The sequence below is a fragment of the Bufo bufo genome, chromosome 1 (assembly GCF_905171765.1).
Source record: "Bufo bufo chromosome 1, aBufBuf1.1, whole genome shotgun sequence".
Lineage (NCBI taxonomy): Eukaryota > Metazoa > Chordata > Amphibia > Anura > Bufonidae > Bufo > Bufo bufo.
Window position 1 is genome coordinate 811564085 of NC_053389.1, and position 17934 is coordinate 811582018.

The 17934-nt window shown below is 50.1% G+C and overlaps 1 protein-coding gene across 4 annotated transcripts; it reads right to left on the bottom strand.

The window, feature by feature from the left end:
* Positions 1-432: 432 nt before the first annotated feature.
* WRAP53 (WD repeat containing antisense to TP53) lies at positions 433-17620 on the bottom strand. 4 transcript variants are annotated; one of them, XM_040415224.1, is made up of 12 exons: positions 17523-17620; positions 14668-15044; positions 13764-14553; positions 13253-13351; positions 11878-11986; positions 8027-8115; positions 7839-7929; positions 7625-7757; positions 7207-7415; positions 1251-1354; positions 1034-1168; positions 433-819 (listed from the first exon to the last, which is right to left on the bottom strand). In XM_040415224.1, the coding sequence occupies exons 2-12, from the start codon at positions 15011-15013 to the stop codon at positions 645-647; spliced, it is 2280 nt and encodes a 759-aa protein (XP_040271158.1). In that variant the 5' UTR covers positions 15014-15044; positions 17523-17620; the 3' UTR covers positions 433-644. The 4 variants fall into 4 exon arrangements, with proteins under 4 accessions (XP_040271158.1, XP_040271157.1, XP_040271160.1 ...); XM_040415226.1 differs by having other exon boundaries at positions 439-819; positions 14794-15044; XM_040415225.1 differs by having other exon boundaries at positions 460-819; positions 13764-14790; positions 14917-15044.
* Positions 17621-17934: the final 314 nt, after the last annotated feature.

The window sequence follows — 17934 nt, forward strand, 5'->3', positions numbered from 1 at the left end:
TGCTGCGATTGGACCGCGCTACAGCTAGGGAAAAGGAGACGCCCATTAAGAAACAAGGCAGTCTCCTCCTCCCTGTACCGATGCTATTCATTAGCATATCAGGCGGAAAAGTAAACGGGGGCCACAGCGGGGGAACAAAGCGCCGGACAGACATACTAGTAATCGATATTACATCCATGAATTATGCCCTACACACCCCCCCTACTTATTTCATAATTTCTGGACCCATGAAAGGTCCTCTTTAAGTGCTGGTCTCATGTTGCCCTCTAGTGGTCATTTGTAGAATACACTAGTTTTACAATGTTATTTCTCTGCAGTTTGTGTGTGTGTGACTACTGCAGTGGTCACTTGCTTCTGCTTAGATGGTAGTCAGGTGATGTGCGAATACAGCGCCAGCCCTTGCGTGGGACCATCTCCGCCATACCTTCACCAATTCTCCACTGCACCCCTATTCCATAATGTGCAACAGGACACAATTGTGCGGGACTCTTTATTGCGTTCAGGCTGTACACAAGGTATAAAATATTTACAGATACCTACGGGGATACATATGTACAAAATATAATACCCAGAAATACAAAAACGGAGGGAATCTCCCTGTCTCCCTCTATGTGGCAGCACAATGTCTCTCCGGCTGTGCCCCACTACTTGGCATCACTGCTGCTGCCTCCGCACCACCAGAGCTGCAGCGCGTTCTCTCCAGCTCTGCTGCGTTTCGCTCCTTCTGCTTCCTGATGGGACTCATCTTCGCTGTCTTCTGACTCGGGAAACTTCCGTTGTCCCGATGTCGTGGCCAGGATGGGTAGAGATGGGTGCAGGCTGAAGGCAGAAATAGGAAGGGGATTACTCATTACAGTTCACTGACAGCAAGCAGAGACCTTGTTAGGAACCTAAACTGGTGAGGCTTCAGCAATCAGCTTTTTTATGTGGACAGCTGTGATAAAAGTTAAAAAAAATTGCTGATCTGACCCCTGGAGACCAATAGGTCACATTTCCTGTAATCAGATTCTTCAGGAAAAATTGCATCACCCACCTGACGCCGTTGACGCAGTCCGTCTGTGCCTGGAACTGCAGCGCTGGCGACAACACGCCCTCCACCGGCGGAGAGGACATGTCCCAGACAGACACCACGCCCTCCGTGTCCCCGCTGACCAGGTACCGGCCCAAGCTGTGAGGACGAGGAGACAAGCACACATGAAACGTATCACAATACCGGGGTGAGCAGACGATGGGGCCAAGCCGACACTCACCTGTCCGTGTCAAAGTACACCCTCTGGTTGGTGGTCACACTGCGCCTCAGGGAGGTCAGCACCTGCCCGGGGTGACGGACGTCCCAGCACAAGATCTCTGGGTCCTGCAAGGAGTGTTACACAGATGACACTTAGAGGGGTCCTTACAAATGTCCTACAGAATGTAATACGCGTGAATGCAACCTACTGCCCCCTGTTATCAGCCATTCCAGGAGAATACAGTCTATTGCCCCCTGTTATCAGCCATTTCAGGGGAGAGGATGACTGTAGGACAGGAGAATACAGTCTATTGTCCCCTGTTATCAGCCATTTCAGGGGAGAGGATGACTGTAGGACAGGAGAATACAGTCTATTGCCCCCTGTTATCAGCCATTTCAGGGAGAGGATGACTGTAGGACAGGAGAATACAGTCTATTGCCCCCTGTTATCAGCCATTCCAGGAGAATACAGTCTATTGCTCCCTGTTATCAGACACTACAGGGGAGAGGATGACTGTAGGACAGGAGAATACAGTCTATTGCTCCCTGTTATCAGCCATTTCAGGGGAGAGGATGACTGTAGGACAGGAGAATACAGTCTATTGCCCCCTGTTATCAGACACTACAGGGGAGAGGATGACTGTAGGACAGGAGAATACAGTCTATTGCCCCCTGTTATCAGCCATTCCAGGTCGGCAAGAGGTTTAACATTTGACATGCCGCGGGCAATAGCGCCTGCCGCATGTGAAGTGCTGACGGGGGAGCGGACTCCCTCCATCTCCCATTAGCACCCTGCAAATGCGATCACAGGGTGCCGATGTGTGTAAAGGCTGGCGGGTGTCTGATATAGGCTCCAAACCAGCCTCGAGTATTTTCCAGCAGACCGTGCCTCTTTGGCGCAGCCTGCTGGTCAATGTCAGTATAGCACTGACATTAAAATGCAACACACTATAGTGATAGTGCATTGTATTTTAAAATCTCTGAAAATGTTGGCTGTTGTAGTCCCTTTGTGGGACTATTGAGTGGTAAAAAAAAAAAATTGGCAAAAAAAAAACAAAACATTTATTAAATAAAATATAACTTTTTTGTGAAAAAAAATTGGCAAAAAAAATAAATCTCCCTCATATTTTTGGTATCGCTGCATCCATAATGACCTGCACTACATAAATATCATGTAAATTATCCCCTACGGTGAACGCAGCAAAAAAAAAAAAAAAAAAAGACAGAATTGCTAAATTATACTTAGATGCCACTGAAAAATACTAGTTATGAGTCTTGGGAAGCGGCTATGCAAAAAGTAGTAAAACGGGAAAACACTATGTATTTGGTATCGCTGTAATCGTACTGACCCAAAGAATAAAGATATCATGTTAAGCTACTTTCACACTCACGTTTTGTGCGGATCCGTCATGGATGGATCCGTTCAGATAATACAACCGTCTGCATCCGATCTGAACGGATCCGTTTGTATTATCTTTAACATAGCCAAGACAGATCTGTCTTGAACTCCATTGAAAGTCAAGGGAGGACGGATCCGTTTTCTATTGTGCCAGATTGTGTCAGTGAAAACGGATCCGTCCCCATTGACTTGCATTGTGGGTCATGACGGATCCGTTTGGCTCACTTTTGGTGTCCGTCTCCAAAGTGGAATAGAGACTGAACTGATGCATTCTGAGCGGATCCTTTTCCATTCAGAATGCAAACTGATCCGTTTTAGACCGCTAGTGAGAGCCCTGAACGGATCTCACAAACGGAAAGCCAAAACGCCAGTGTGAAAGTAGGCTTATTTATACCGAAAAATGAACTCAAAATGTATAATGTAAAAACTCAGTGGCAGTATTGCTGTTTTTCCCATCTCCCTCCCAGAAAGAGTTAATAAAAGTTAATCAGAAAGTTATGTGTTCCCCAAAATGGCGCCATTAAAAACTACAACTTGTCCTCCAAAAAACAAGCCCTGATACAACTATATATAAAAATGGTTGCCCCCAATAGATTGTATTCACCAGCGCTAAAGTCACCCTCCCCTCTGGTAAAATGGCTGATAACCGGAGACCATAGAGCGGTATCTGGAGGGGATCCATCATGGTCCAGCATACAAATCCTCTAAGTATAAAGGTCACACAAACTACTTGGGAAAATTATATAAAAAAATACCCCATATCTAATAAAATTAACATACAACAATTACCAATTATATATATATCAAAACTATTTGTCCAGATATCAACCTTTCTAACTGTGAAAAATACAGAATAAAAAGAATTAAAGACTTCGGGTACGTTCACACTTGCGGTTTTCTTTTCCGGCACCGAGTTCTGTCCTAGGGGCTCAATACCAAAAAATAACTGATCAGTTTTATCCTAATGCATTCTGAATGGAGAGAAATCCGTACAGGACGCATCAGGACGTCTTCAGTTCAGGCGTTTTGCCTTTTCAGGGCGGAGATAATATCGCAGCATGCTACGGTTTTATCTCCGGCCCAAAAAAACTGAAGATTTGCCGGAATGATGAATCTGGCATTTTTTTTCCATAGGAATGTATTAGTGCAGGATCCGGCATTCAAAATATCGCAATTCCGGATCCGTCCTCATGCGCAGACCGAAAAAAAAAAAAAAAAAAGGTTAAAAAAAGTAAATGCCGGATCCGTTTTACCGGATGACACCGGAAAGATGGATCCGGCATTTCAATGCATTTTTCTGACTGATCAGGATCCTGATCAGTCTTACAATTGCCATCAGTTGGCAGCATACATTTTGCCGGAACTGCCCGCCGGATCTCTCTGCCGCAAGTGTGAAAGTAGCCTTAACCGACCCAAATAACCCACACAAATTACACTCCTTCACCCATTTAGCTTCCCAATATCCGTTACCTAAAACAGACTTCTACAAACATTTAAGAATCAGACATTCCTTTTCCCAAATCCAGATCAACGACCCAACTTTTCCTAAATCTGCATTTATATTCTTCTCTACTCAAAATCCTATAAAGGAAAGGTATTTGTAACGTCTATGCCGATAATAACAATAGTGAAGAGAAGTTAAAAAATAAATGTCTGCTACAATGGGAAAGAGACCCCGGAACCAGCTCTTCTCTGCGTCCAACTGGTCTAATGAAATATCCAAAGGAACGCACCAGTGTGAACTCTCACGGACAGTACCCCCGAGATGGCACCTGACAGCGGTAATACTAAACCACATGGAGCCCGGCTACTCTGCTGGAAGAAGTGTGGAGCCCAGGGAACCTATCTCCATTTATGGCGGACATCTCCAAAAATTCTAAAACTTTTTGGAAAACGGTATTTGAAAAACTAAACAAGATGCTCCATATAAACATTCAACCATCTCCAGACTTTGCCTTATGTTTCCTACCAAATCAACCTATTCCACGACATGCCAAACCAGTGGGATCCCATATAATACCGGCCGCAAGAAGCCTCATGGCCCAGAAATGCCCACCGTCTCAGAAGTACGGCCATCGGTCTCACACAGCATGGAAACTAAACATGCATCATATTCACTATCACGGTCTCTATGGAACCCGAACTATCTAAACACCATCCCAAACGGATTCTCCCTTAACTATAGAGGACGTTCTAGACTGATCTTAATATTATTTACCTGCTATATTTATTTTATTAATGCATATGTGTGTGTGTATCTATTGTATATATGTACACGACTGTCCTTACAAATATATTATGTGTATCATATATGCATAAATATGATGTAACATGGGTACATACACATATGTAGATAGTCCAAGATGTATGTGTGGATATGTATAAATAATATAGATATATACACACTGTAAAATCTACTTAAAAAAATATGCTAATGAGCAAACAGAGCACTCGGAGGCCGCGCGCCTATGGCTTCTGAGCACCGCATCTCCGACGCCCTCCTGCCTGTTAGTGCCGCCAATTCATTTGATTGACAGCGCTAGACTCACTGGTCTAGCGCTGAGACCCCGAGCGTGCGCACTCCAACGTATGACAGCGCGTGCGCACCACACTTGCACCGTCAATCTCGGCAAGTCCAATTCCTCTAGTGCGCACGCGCCGTCCCTGCACTCGGAAGTGGCGGCGCGTTCTGCTTCAGAGGGAGCGGAGGAGCTTGTCTTCAGGGAGGATGGAAAGGTGAGTATTCTTTCCTCCCACTGCCACCAACCTTAAAGGGGGACAGCGCATTGAATGTTTTTAAATTAATTTGGCAAACTGAATGTTGCCAAATTCCACTACCACTGCCAGCAATGAACATGGCACTATGAGGCACCATGGCAGCGCATGCGGTTGTCATTGTGCCATATTCATTGGTGGCAGTGGCTTTTGGCAACTGAACGCGCTGCCATGGTGCTTCATAGTGCCATGTTCATTACTGGCAGTGGTAGTGGAATGTGGCAACATTCAGTTTGCCAAATTAATTTAAAAAAAAAGAGTTTTTCAAACATTCAATGCGCTGTCCCCCTTTAAGGTTGGTGGCAGTGGGAGGAGAGAATACTCCCTGAAGACAAGCTCCTCCGCTCCCTCTGAAGCAGAACGCGCCGCCACTTCCGAGTGCAGGGACGGCGCGTGCGCACTAGAGGAATTGGACTTGCCGAGATTGACGGTGCAAGTGTAGTGCGCACGCGCCGTCATACGCTGGAGTGCGCACGCTCGGGATCTCGGCGCTAGACCAGTGAGTCTAGCGCTGTCAATCAAATGAATTGGCGGCACTAACAGGCAGGAGGGCGTCGGAGATGCGGTGCTCAGAAGCCATAGGCGCGCGGCCTCCGAGTGCTCTGTTTGCTCATTAGCATATTTTAAAAAGTGGATTTTACAGTGTGAGGGAAATACAGGCATGTCTGTGATCAGCGTTTGGGGCCCTACCTCACTATATGTCTGGCATGGTATACTGGAAACAGGTGACGCAGACTCTTTAAAGGAGTTGTGTCACTTCAGCAAATAGCATTTATCATGTAGACAAAGTTAATACAAGGCACCTCCTAATGTATTGTGATTGTCCATATTGCTTCCTTTGCTGGCTGGAGTCATTCTTCCATCACATTATACTCTGCTTGTTTCCATGGTTATGACCACCCTGTAATACAGCATTGGCGGTTGTGCTTGAACACTATAGAAAAAAAGCACTAGCCTACGCGAGCTTCCACAGTCCCGGCCACCAGAGAGGCCAGCACTTTTTCATATAATGTGCAAGCACGACCACCTCTGATGGATTGCAGGGTGGTCGTAACCATGTAAACGAGTCGTGTATAATGTGATGCAAAAATGAATCCAGCCAGCAAAGAAGGCAATATGGACAATCACAATACATTAGGAACTTTCTATACATAACAAACGCCAGTTGCTGAAGCCAGACAACCCCTTTAGGCTACATGCACACGACCGTATGCGTTTTGCGGTCCGCAAAAAAAAACGGATGCCATCCGTTTTTTTTATTACGGACCCATTGTAACAGGACACGTTCTAATTTTTTTGCAGGGCTACGGAACGGACGTACATTGAAATGAATGGGTCCGCATCCAATCCGCCAAAAAAACTGAACGGACACGGAAGCAAACAACGTTCGTGTGCATGTAGCCTTAATGTGAGAAAGTCCACTGCGGGAAATATGCTCCAGGTGGACACTGCTCCTGTGACGAGGTTTATAATGCTGTGCGTCTCTGCCCAACCTCCGCTGTAAGGATTTGTACTGACGGCATTATGTGAGTACAGGTGATTACAGCTGAGGACGGGCAGAGACACACAGCATTATAAAATCAGGTCACAGGAGCAGTGTCCACCTGGAGCACGATTCCCGCAGTGGACGTGCTCGTCTGAAATTAGCTTAAGAGCGCCATCTGTCTCTGGAAACGTGTAAGCAAAGATTTTCTCCCTTTTTTTGGGGCCTATTATTTAATAAAGACTTGGATTTTAACAAAGACTGCACAACCTGATTACTGAGGACTTCATATATATATATGTACTTATCTACATCATTTACCTTTCTACCCCCGGAGAACACGCAGCGCCCGTCCGCAGAGAACAGCAGGTGGGTGACCCCTCCTATGGGGCCGTGCAGGACGGCCAGCGTCACCCCTTCCTCGTAGGAGTAGAGGCCCAGACACCTGGAGTACGAGCCGCAGGCGTATATGTCCTGAGCCGGGCTGAACGCAATGCAGGAGATGATCCCCGGCTGACCCAGCTTCTTCTCTGGAAGACACGTGAGAAAGAAAGACCTGCAGTCATTATACATTATCTGCTTCTGGGAAAGCTGGGTGATGAGCCATAAGGCTGCGATCACAGCTCCCATAGCTGAGGCCTGGGGGGAGTAGAGGATGCATCACCGGAGGGTTCTGCATGGAGTAATGAAGTCTACCGGGAGGGATGCCCCTGGACAGAGGCCAAAAAGACGCACTTACGGAAAGTGGGGCGACATTCACAGTCTCTTCCAGGCCGAGAAGTGTCAAATACCCGAACCATCTTATCAAACCCGCAAAACAAGCGAGATCCGTCCGGTGAGAAGCACAGCGAGTGAGCGGCCGTCAGCTCATCCTGAGGAAGATAGTCATAAATACAGACTGCGAAAGGTGTACCCCTCCCCCCCTGCGGGGTCACTTAGCATGCGGCACTCACCAAATGGTTATAGGGTCGGTAAGAAGCCTTGAGGTCTCCGGTGAAGGCATCCCAAACATGAATGGGGTTGTCTCTGCTGCTGCTGGCGACACTGAGGGAGAGATTAGAGGGTCAGTGTAATAGACGATACATTGTAACAAACCCCCAGCTGAATCAGCAGTGTGAAAAGAGCCTTGCAGGACACTTACAAGCAGGAGGCTGGGTCACAGGAGTTCATGAGAGGATGCCAACAATAATCGTAAATGGTGTCTCCCTCCGACATACGGAGAACCGGCCCCTAGAAGACAAGAAGAGCGTGAATCTGTGGGGCCAAAACTGCCATATGACACTGTGCTCCTCCTCCTGCAGGGCGATACATATAGGATCTATGAATCTGCTCCTCCTCCTGCAGGGTGATACATATAGAAGGAGCTATGAGTCTGCTCCTCCTCATGCAGGGTGATACATATAGAAGGAGCTATGAGTCTGCTCCTCCTCCTGCAGGGTGATACATATAGAAGGAGCTATGAGTCTGCTCCTCCTCCTGCAGGGTGATACATATAGAAGGAGCTATTAGTCTGCCCCTCCTCCTGCAGGGTGATACATATAGAAGGAGCTATGAGTCTGCTCCTCCTCCTGCAGGGTGATACATATAGAAGGAGCTATGAGTCTGCCCCTCCTCCTGCAGGGTGATACATATAGAAGGAGCTATGAGTCTGCCCCTCCTCCTGCAGGGCGATACATATAGAAGGAGCTATGAGTCTGCTCCTCCCCCTGCAGGGTGATACATATAGAAGGAGCTATGGGTCTGCCCCTCCTCCTGCAGGGTGATACATATAGAAGGAGCTATGAGTCTGCCCCTCCTCCTGCAGGGTGATACATATAGAAGGAGCTATGAGTCTGCTCCTCCTCCTGCAGGGTAATACATATAGAAGGAGCTATGAGTCTGCCCCTCCTCCTGCAGGGTGATACATATAGAAGGAGCTATGAGTCTGCCCCTCCTCCTGCAGGTTGATACATATAGAAGGAGCTATGAGTCTGCCCCTCCTCCTGCAGGGTGATACATATAGAAGGGAGCTATGAGTCTGCCCCTCCTCCTGCAGGGTGATACATATAGAAGGAGCTATGAGTCTGCCCCTCCTCCTGCAGGGTGATACATATAGAAGGAGCTATGAGTCTGCTCCTCCTCCTGCAGGGTGATACATATAGAAGGAGCTATGAGTCTGCCCCTCCTCCTGCAGGGTGATACATATAGAAGGAGCTATGAGTCTGCTCCTCCTCCTGCAGGGTGATACATATAGAAGGAGCTATGAGTCTGCCCCTCCTCCTGCAGGGTGATACATATAGAAGGAGCTATGAGTCTGCCCCTCCTCCTGCAGGGCGATACATATAGAAGGAGCTATGAGTCTGCCCCTCCTCCTGCAGGGCGATACATATAGAAGGAGCTATGAGTCTGCTCCTCCTCCTGCAGGGCGATACATATAGAAGGAGCTATGAGTCTGCTCCTCCCACTTCAGGGTGATACATATAGAAGGAGCTATGAGTCTGCTCCTCCTCCTGCAGGGTGATACATATAGAAGGAGCTATGAGTCTGCCCCTCCTCCTGCAGGGTGATACATATAGAAGGAGCTATGAGTCTGCCCCTCCTCCTGCAGGGTGATACATATAGAAGGAGCTATGAGTCTGCCCCTCCTCCTGCAGGGTGATACATATAGAAGGAGCTATGAGTCTGCTCCTCCTCCTGCAGGGTGATACATATAGAAGGAGCTATGAGTCTGCTCCTCCTCCTGCAGGGTGATACATATAGAAGGAGCTATGAGTCTGCTCCTCCTCCTGCAGGGTGATACATATAGAAGGAGCTATGAGTCTGCCCCTCCTCCTGCAGGGTGATACATATAGAAGGAGCTATGAGTCTGCCCCTCCTCCTGCAGGGTGATACATATAGAAGGAGCTATGAGTCTGCCCCTCCTCCTGCAGGGTGATACATATAGAAGGAGCTATGAGTCTGCCCCTCCTCCTGCAGGGTGATACATATAGAAGGAGCTATGAGTCTGCTCCTCCTCCTGCAGGGTGATACATATAGAAGGAGCTATGAGTCTGCCCCTCCTCCTGCAGGGTGATACATATAGAAGGAGCTATGAGTCTGCTCCTCCTCCTGCAGGGTGATACATATAGAAGGAGCTATGAGTCTGCTCCTCCTCCTGCAGGGTGATACATATAGAAGAAGCTATGAGTCTGCCCCTCCTCCTGCAGGGTGATACATATAGAAGGAGCTATGAGTCTGGCCCTCCTCCTGCAGGGTGATACATATAGAAGGAGCTATGAGTCTGCCCCTCCTCCTGCAGGGTGATACATATAGAAGGAGCTATGAGTCTGCCCCTCCTCCTGCAGGGTGATACATATAGAAGGAGCTATGAGTCTGCCCCTCCTCCTGCAGGGTGATACATATAGAAGGAGCTATGAGTCTGCCCCTCCTCCTGCAGGGTGATACATATAGAAGGAGCTATGAGTCTGCCCCTCCTCCTGCAGGGTGATACATATAGAAGGAGCTATGAGTCTGCCCCTCCCCCTGCAGGGTGATACATATAGAAGGAGCTATGAGTCTGCTCCTCCTCCTGCAGGGTGATACATATAGAAGGAGCTATGAGTCTGCCCCTCCTCCTGCAGGGTGATACATATAGAAGGAGCTATGAGTCTGCCCCTCCTCCTGCAGGGTGATACATATAGAAGGAGCTATGAGTCTGCCCCTCCTCCTGCAGGGTGATACATATAGAAGGAGCTATGAGTCTGCCCCTCCTCCTGCAGGGTGATACATATAGAAGGAGCTATGAGTCTGCCCCTCCTCCTGCAGGGTGATACATATAGAAGGAGCTATGAGTCTGCCCCTCCTCCTGCAGGGTGATACATATAGAAGGAGCTATGAGTCTGCTCCTCCTCCTGCAGGGTGATACATATAGAAGGAGCTATGAGTCTGCCCCTCCTCCTGCAGGGTGATACATATAGAAGGAGCTATGAGTCTGCCCCTCCTCCTGCAGGGTGATACATATAGAAGGAGCTATGAGTCTGCTCCTCCTCCTGCAGGGTGATACATATAGAAAAAGCTATGAGTCTGCCCCTCCTCCTGCAGGGTGATACATATAGAAGGAGCTATGAGTCTGCTCCTCCTCCTGCAGGGTGATACATATAGAAGGAGCTATGAGTCTGCCCCTCCTCCTGCAGGGTGATACATATAGAAGGAGCTATGAGTCTGCTCCTCCTCCTGCAGGGTGATACATATAGAAGGAGCTATGAGTCTGCCCCTCCTCCTGCAGGGTGATACATATAGAAGGAGCTATGAGTCTGCCCCTCCTCCTGCAGGGTGATACATATAGAAGGAGCTATGAGTCTGCTCCTCCTCCTGCAGGGTGATATATATAGAAGGAGCTATGAGTCTGCTCCTCCTCCTGCAGGGTGATACATATAGAAGGAGCTATGAGTCTGCCCCTCCTCCTGCAGGGTGATACATATAGAAGGAGCTATGAGTCTGCCCCTCCTCCTGCGGGGTGATACATATAGAAGGAGCTATGAGTCTGCCCCTCCTCCTGCAGGGTGATACATATAGAAGGAGCTATGAGTCTGCCCCTCCTCCTGCAGGGTGATACATATAGAAGGAGCTATGAGTCTGCTCCTCCTCCTGCAGGGTGATACATATAGAAGGAGCTATGAGTCTGCCCCTCCTCCTGCAGGGTGATACATATAGAAGGAGCTATGAGTCTGCTCCTCCTCCTGCAGGGTGATACATATAGAAGGAGCTATGAGTCTGCTCCTCCTCCTGCAGGGTGATACATATAGAAGGAGCTATGAGTCTGCCCCTCCTCCTGCGGGGTGATACATATAGAAGGAGCTATGAGTCTGCCCCTCCTCCTGCAGGGTGATACATATAGATGGAGCTATGAGTCTGCTCCTCCTCCTGCAGGGTGATACATATAGAAGGAGCTATGAGTCTGCCCCTCCTCCTGCAGGGTGATACATATAGAAGGAGCTATGAGTCTGCCCCTCCTCCTGCGGGGTGACCTCTTACCATCTCCTGCAGTAGGTCCCATTCAGCAGAGTACAGCTCTGGAGGAAGGTTATAAAGCCGCAGGATGTTGTCATCACTGTTGGATAAGATGCAGGATCCGTCCGGAGCCCTGGGGATAAGAACAAGGAGATGACATCTCTGGCTCCACCTACTGGACTAACCCTAAAGTGCAATGACCCTGAGCCCCGGCTCTAGAAGTAACCCTGACAGGACAGGGACTCTGTGTCTTAAAGAGCCACCACTACATTCATCTCTCCTAAGAGATGGGGGTCTCATTAACCCCTTGGAAGACAGAACCAATAGCCCTCAAAACGAGAGCTTCAGCTGTAGACTGTGCAGGTAACGGTGGAGCAGACTGTGTGTTAAAGGGGCACTCCACCTCCTGACATGCCACAATGAGCGGTCAGGACAGCCGGCTTCCGTCAGTGGAGTTTCCCTATAACTACCGTGCAGACAGCGGCGTCTCACAGATCTGCAGAGTTTCCCCCGGCAACAGGATTTGCGTAAAAAGGGGAATTTCCGACAAGAAATTCCCGACTGTTATAAGAGGGAAGAAAACAACTCCTGGGATCGTGACCACCGAGCCAACTACACAGCCACAGGGGTGACCACTGAGCCAACTACACAGCCACAGGGGTGACCACTGAGCCAACTACACAGCCACAGGGGTGACCACCGAGCCAACTACACAGCCACAGGGGTGACCACCGAGCCAACTACACGGCCACAGGGGTGACCACCGAGCCAACTACACGGCCACAGGTGTGACCACCGAGCCAACTACACGGCCACAGGTGTGACCACCGAGCCAACTACACGGCCACAGGGGTGACCACTGAGCCAACTACACAGCCACAGGGGTGACCACCGAGCCAACTACACGGCCACAGGGGTGACCACTGAGCCAACTACACGGCCACAGGGGTGACCACTGAGCCAACTACACGGCCAGAGGGGTGACCACTGAGCCAACTACACGGCCACAGGGGTGACCACTGAGCCAACTACACAGCCACAGGGGTGGCCCCCGAGCCAACTACACGGCCACAGGGGTGACCACCGAGCCAACTACACGGCCACAGGGGTGACCACCGAGCCAACTACGCAGACACAGGGGTGGCCACCAAGACAGCCCCCAATTCAGCATTGACGTGACGATCTGAGGAGCAACCCCGTTCCTCGTCACTTCCGGCGGGCTAACATGGCCGCCTCCTCTTTCAGTCTGGGATCTTCTCTGAAATTAATACTGACACTTTTTTGGTAGAGTTCCCCTTTAAATTCTAAGAGTATGTCTAATCCGACATTTCCCGTCCCCTCTTTCTCCTTGGGGGCGTCGCCCTGTAGATTCGCCCCCAGAGCTGACATCCGCACTCACCACTTGCACCCTTTCAGGAAGTTCTCTGGGACACTGGTGTACTCCGCCCAGGCGCCCGTCAGAGCCCACGGCTGCTGGGAGAAGTCGTACTGCGCTGGACTGGAAAAGAGGAAAGCGGTCACTATGGGGGAGGGGCACAATTCAGATGATAGGGCGGGGCCTGACATATACAGGACTACTGCCGCTTAGAGGGCACCTCCCCCTAAAATCAAAAACATGCCCAGTAAATATCAGAACCTCAAGTCATCCTCTTCTGCTCCTGGGAAAGCTGGGTGACTACCAACACAGCCGGCATACGTCTGGGGGTTATCATCCAGCTTTCCCGGAGTTCTGAAAGGCAAGCACACTTGGTTATAAGAGGCTGGGTGACAACCTGTGGAGAGAATGTGTAATGGTGTCCATATTCGTTGTCACCCAGCTTTCTCAAGTACAAGTATATGCGGATCCAGGAAAGCTGGGTGACAAACACCATGGTAGGTGGAGAGGGGTTGCTGTGAGATATCTCTGGCACCTGTAGGCATCTTCTGGGGTCTCGGCATCTGGCACAGGATCCGCCTCCTCATGTGACGCCCCCTCAACATCCTCCTGGCACTCAGCGCACACTGGGTCTGTCTGGTCAGGGCAGGTCTTTTTGGCTGGTGGTCCATGACCCTCGTCCTCCAGGTTAGCCTGGTCGTCCAGCGTTTCATCCACAGCCTGGTGGACATCACTCTCACTGCCCCAATCCTGACCCATCACAAGGTCTTCTCCTGTATGACCCTCCAGATTGTCCTCTGAGGTCCCGGGGTGGTCCTCACTCACTGCTGAAGGGACCACCTCCTGGTCCTCCTTGTAAAGATGGCTTCCTTCCACAGCCATGTCTTCTGTCTGACCTTTCAGAGTGTCCTCCAAGGTCCCGGGGTGGTCCTCACTCACTGCTGAAGGGACCACCTCCTGGTCCTCCTTGTAAAGATGGCTTCCTTCCACAGCCATGTCTTCTGTCTGACCTTTCAGAGTGTCCTCTGAGGTCCCGGGGTGGTCCTCACTCACTGCTGAAGGGACCACCTCCTGGCCCTCCTTGTAAAGATGGCTTCCTTCCACAGCCATGTCTTCTGTCTGACCTTTCAGAGTGTCCTCCAAGGTCCCGGGGTGGTCCTCACTCACTGCTGAAGGGACCACCTCCTGGTCCTCCTTGTAAAGATGTCTTCCTTCCAAAGCCATGTCTTCTGTCTGACCTTTCAGAGTGTCCTCCGAGGTCCCGGGGTGGTCCTCACTCACTGCTGAAGGGACCACCTCCTGGTCCTCCTTGTAAAGATGGCTTCCTTCCACAGCCATGTCTTCTGTCTGACCTTTCAGAGTGTCCTCCAAGGTCCCGGGGTGGTCCTCACTCACTGCTGAAGGGACCACCTCCTGGCCCTCCTTGTAAAGATGGCTTCCCTCCATAGCCATGTCTTCTCCTGTCTGACCTTTCAGAGTGTCCTCTGATGTCCTGGAGCGGTCCTCGTTCACTACTGATGGGGCGGCCACCACCAGCTGCTGGTCCTCCTTGTAAAGATGGCCTCCCTCCATAGCCATGTCTTCTCCTGTCTGACCTTTCAGAGTGTCCTCCGGTGTCCTGGAGCGGTCCTCATTCACTACTGATGGAACGGCCACCACCAGCTGCTGGTCCTCCTTGTAAAGATGGCTTCCCTCCACGGCAGCTTCTCCTGTCAGACCTTCCCCTGTTTCTCCTATTGCCTCCATTTCATTACTAGCCGCACCGATCTCCGCGCGTCCCTCCATACTGCCCGTCCCTTGTCCGTGGTCACATCACCTGAAAATCAAGGCCAAGATATGATCAGAGTTCTATAAACCTTAAAGGGGTTGTCTACATAAATTTCAGTATTAAAATTTTTAAAATATTAGAAAAGTATGTAGAAAGCAGACAACCCGCTGATCCCTGCAATAAAGTTCTGTAACTTTCTAATAGACTTTGCGTTTCAAATCACTCGCACACCCCTCCGAACTATGCTCAGCTCTGCCGCCCGACTAATCCACCTCTCCCCCCGTTACTCTCCCGTCTCTTCTCTCTCCCCCCGTTATTCTCCCGTCTCTTCTCTCTCCCCCCCGTTACTCTCCCGTCTCTTCTCTCTCCCCCCCGTTACTCTCCCGTCTTTTCTCTCCCCCCCCGTTACTCTCCCGTCTCTTCTCTCTCCCCCCCGTTACTCTCCCGTCTCTTCTCTCTCCCCCCGTTACTCTCCCGTCTCTTCTCTCTCCCCCCGTTACTCTCCCGTCTCTTCTCTCTCCCCCCCCGTTACTCTCCCGTCTCTTCTCTCTCCCCCCCGTTACTCTCCCGTCTCTTCTCTCTCCCCCCGTTACTCTCCCGTCTCTTCTCTCTCCCCCCGTTACTCTCCCGTCTCTTCTCTCTCCCCCCCGTTACTCTCCCGTCTCTTCTCTCTCCCCCCCGTTACTCTCCCGTCTCTTCTCTCTCCCCTCGTTACTCTCCCGTCTCTGCTCTCTCCCCCCCCCCCGTTACTCTCCCGTCTCTTCTCTCTCCCCCCCGTTACTCTCCCGTCTCTTTTCTCTCCCCCCCGTTACTCTCCCGTCTCTTTTCTCTCCCCCCCCGTTACTCTCCCGTCTCTTCTCTCTCCCCCCCGTTACTCTCCCGTCTCTTTTCTCTCCCCCCTGTTACTCTCCCGTCTCTTCTCTCTCCCCCCCGTTACTCTCCCGTCTCTTCTCTCTCCCCCCCGTTACTCTCCCGTCTCTTTTCTCTCCCCCCCCCGTTACTCTCCCGTCTCTTCTCTCTCCCCCCCCGTTACTCTCCCGTCTCTTCTCCCCCCCCGTTACTCTCCCGTCTCTTCTCCCCCCCGTTACTCTCCCGTCTCTTCTCCCCCCCGTTACTCTCCCGTCTCTTCTCTCTCCCCCCCCCGTTACTCTCCCGTCTCTTCTCTCCCCCCCCCCCCCGTTACTCTCCCGTCTCTTCTCTCTCCCCCCCCCCCGTTACTCTCCCGTCTCTTCTCTCTCCCCCCCCCCCCGTTACTCTCCCGTCTCTTCTCTCTCCCCCCCCCCGTTACTCTCCCGTCTCTTCTCTCTCCCCCCCCCCCGTTACTCTCCCGTCTCTTCTCTCTCCCCCCCCCGTTACTCTCCCGTCTCTTCTCTCCCCCCCCCCCCGTTACTCTCCCGTCTCTTCCCTCTCCCCCCCGTTACTCTCCCGTCTCTTCTCTCTCCCATCTATACTGCTCCTGAAAACTGTGGCCATAGCAACCGCAGTGCAGCTTTCATTTCATATACTGCCCTTAGCAACCAATCACAGGACAGCTTTAACTTCATATTTTGATCTTGAAAAACGATTGCCCATAGCAACCAAAGGACAGCTTTCATTTCATATAGTGCCCTTAGCAACCAATCACGGGACAGCTTTGATTTCATATACCTCCCTTGAAAACAGCCATAGCTACCAATCACAGCCCAGCCTTCCTTTGCTATTGTGTGCCCGCAGACTGTTGCCCATAGCAACCAATCACAGCACAGCTTTTATTTCTTACAGTACTCTTGGAAAATGAAAGCTGTGCTGTGATTGGCTGCTACGGGCAACCAAGTCGCTTAGTTGCTTTCATACATCTGCCAACTATCCTGACCTAGTACTTGTCACAGCTGAGGGGTTGTTACAGTTGTCTTTAGTCTCCTCGTAGGGATGAGCGAATCGACTTCGGATGAAACATCCGAAGTCGATTCGCATAAAACTTCCTTTCAATACTGTACAGAGCGAGCGCTCCGTACAGTATTAGAATGTATTGGCTCCGATGAGCCGAAGGTATTACTTCGCGAAGTCTCGCGAGACTTCAGAAGTTGATTTATACTGTAAAAACCATTTCCCGAACTCGGGTTCGGTATCTTGGAGTTCGGGAAATGTTTCTTTACAGTATAAATCAACTTCTGAAGTTATTATGCGAAGCAATGCCTTCGGCTCATCGGAGCCAATACATTCTAACGCTGTACACTATTGAAGCGAAGTTTTATGCGAATCGACTTCGGATGTTTCATCCGAAGTCGATTCGCTCATCCCTAGAACTCTCCTGCCCTGGACACTGTGTGAGCAGGACAATATCAGGACCGGTCTTCAGCAAACAAGAATGCTTCCTTGCTGTCAGTGAATGTAAGCATCCAGCAGAAAACGAATCCCCGCCACACAGGTGAAGGTTTGTTACAATATATCAGCATGAAACTCCAGGCGCCCCTCTCCTACCTGCATTGTAACAAGCCTTCAGCGCACAGGTCTTCAGTTACTGGATGTACGTTTCCATTCACTTACCATTTTCAAAATCTCTGCCTGCTGTCAGTGAATTTGGCAACAACCGTCCAATAGAAACGAGTGTTGTTCCTGCAGCAGTGAATACACGTGAAGGGGCGGGGAACGTGCGAGCGATGGGCGGGAAAACTACTAGCCAATCAGGGTGAGGTGAAACCGGATGTGACAGAGAACACCGGAAAACATTCAGCGGCCATCTTTGTTTTTGGAAAAATGACCATTCTGGGTGACTGTGATGGGGGAGTCCTTTAGAGGAGGAGATCATCTTTGACAATTAGAAAGTAGATGTATCCAAGCCTGTCATGTGTGATACTGCCCCGTGTATGTAAACCTATCGCGTGATACTGTCTTCTGAGTTGAGTATCCAATCTTATCAAAGTGTAACACAGTAGTTATGCATCCTTAGTGCTCTGAC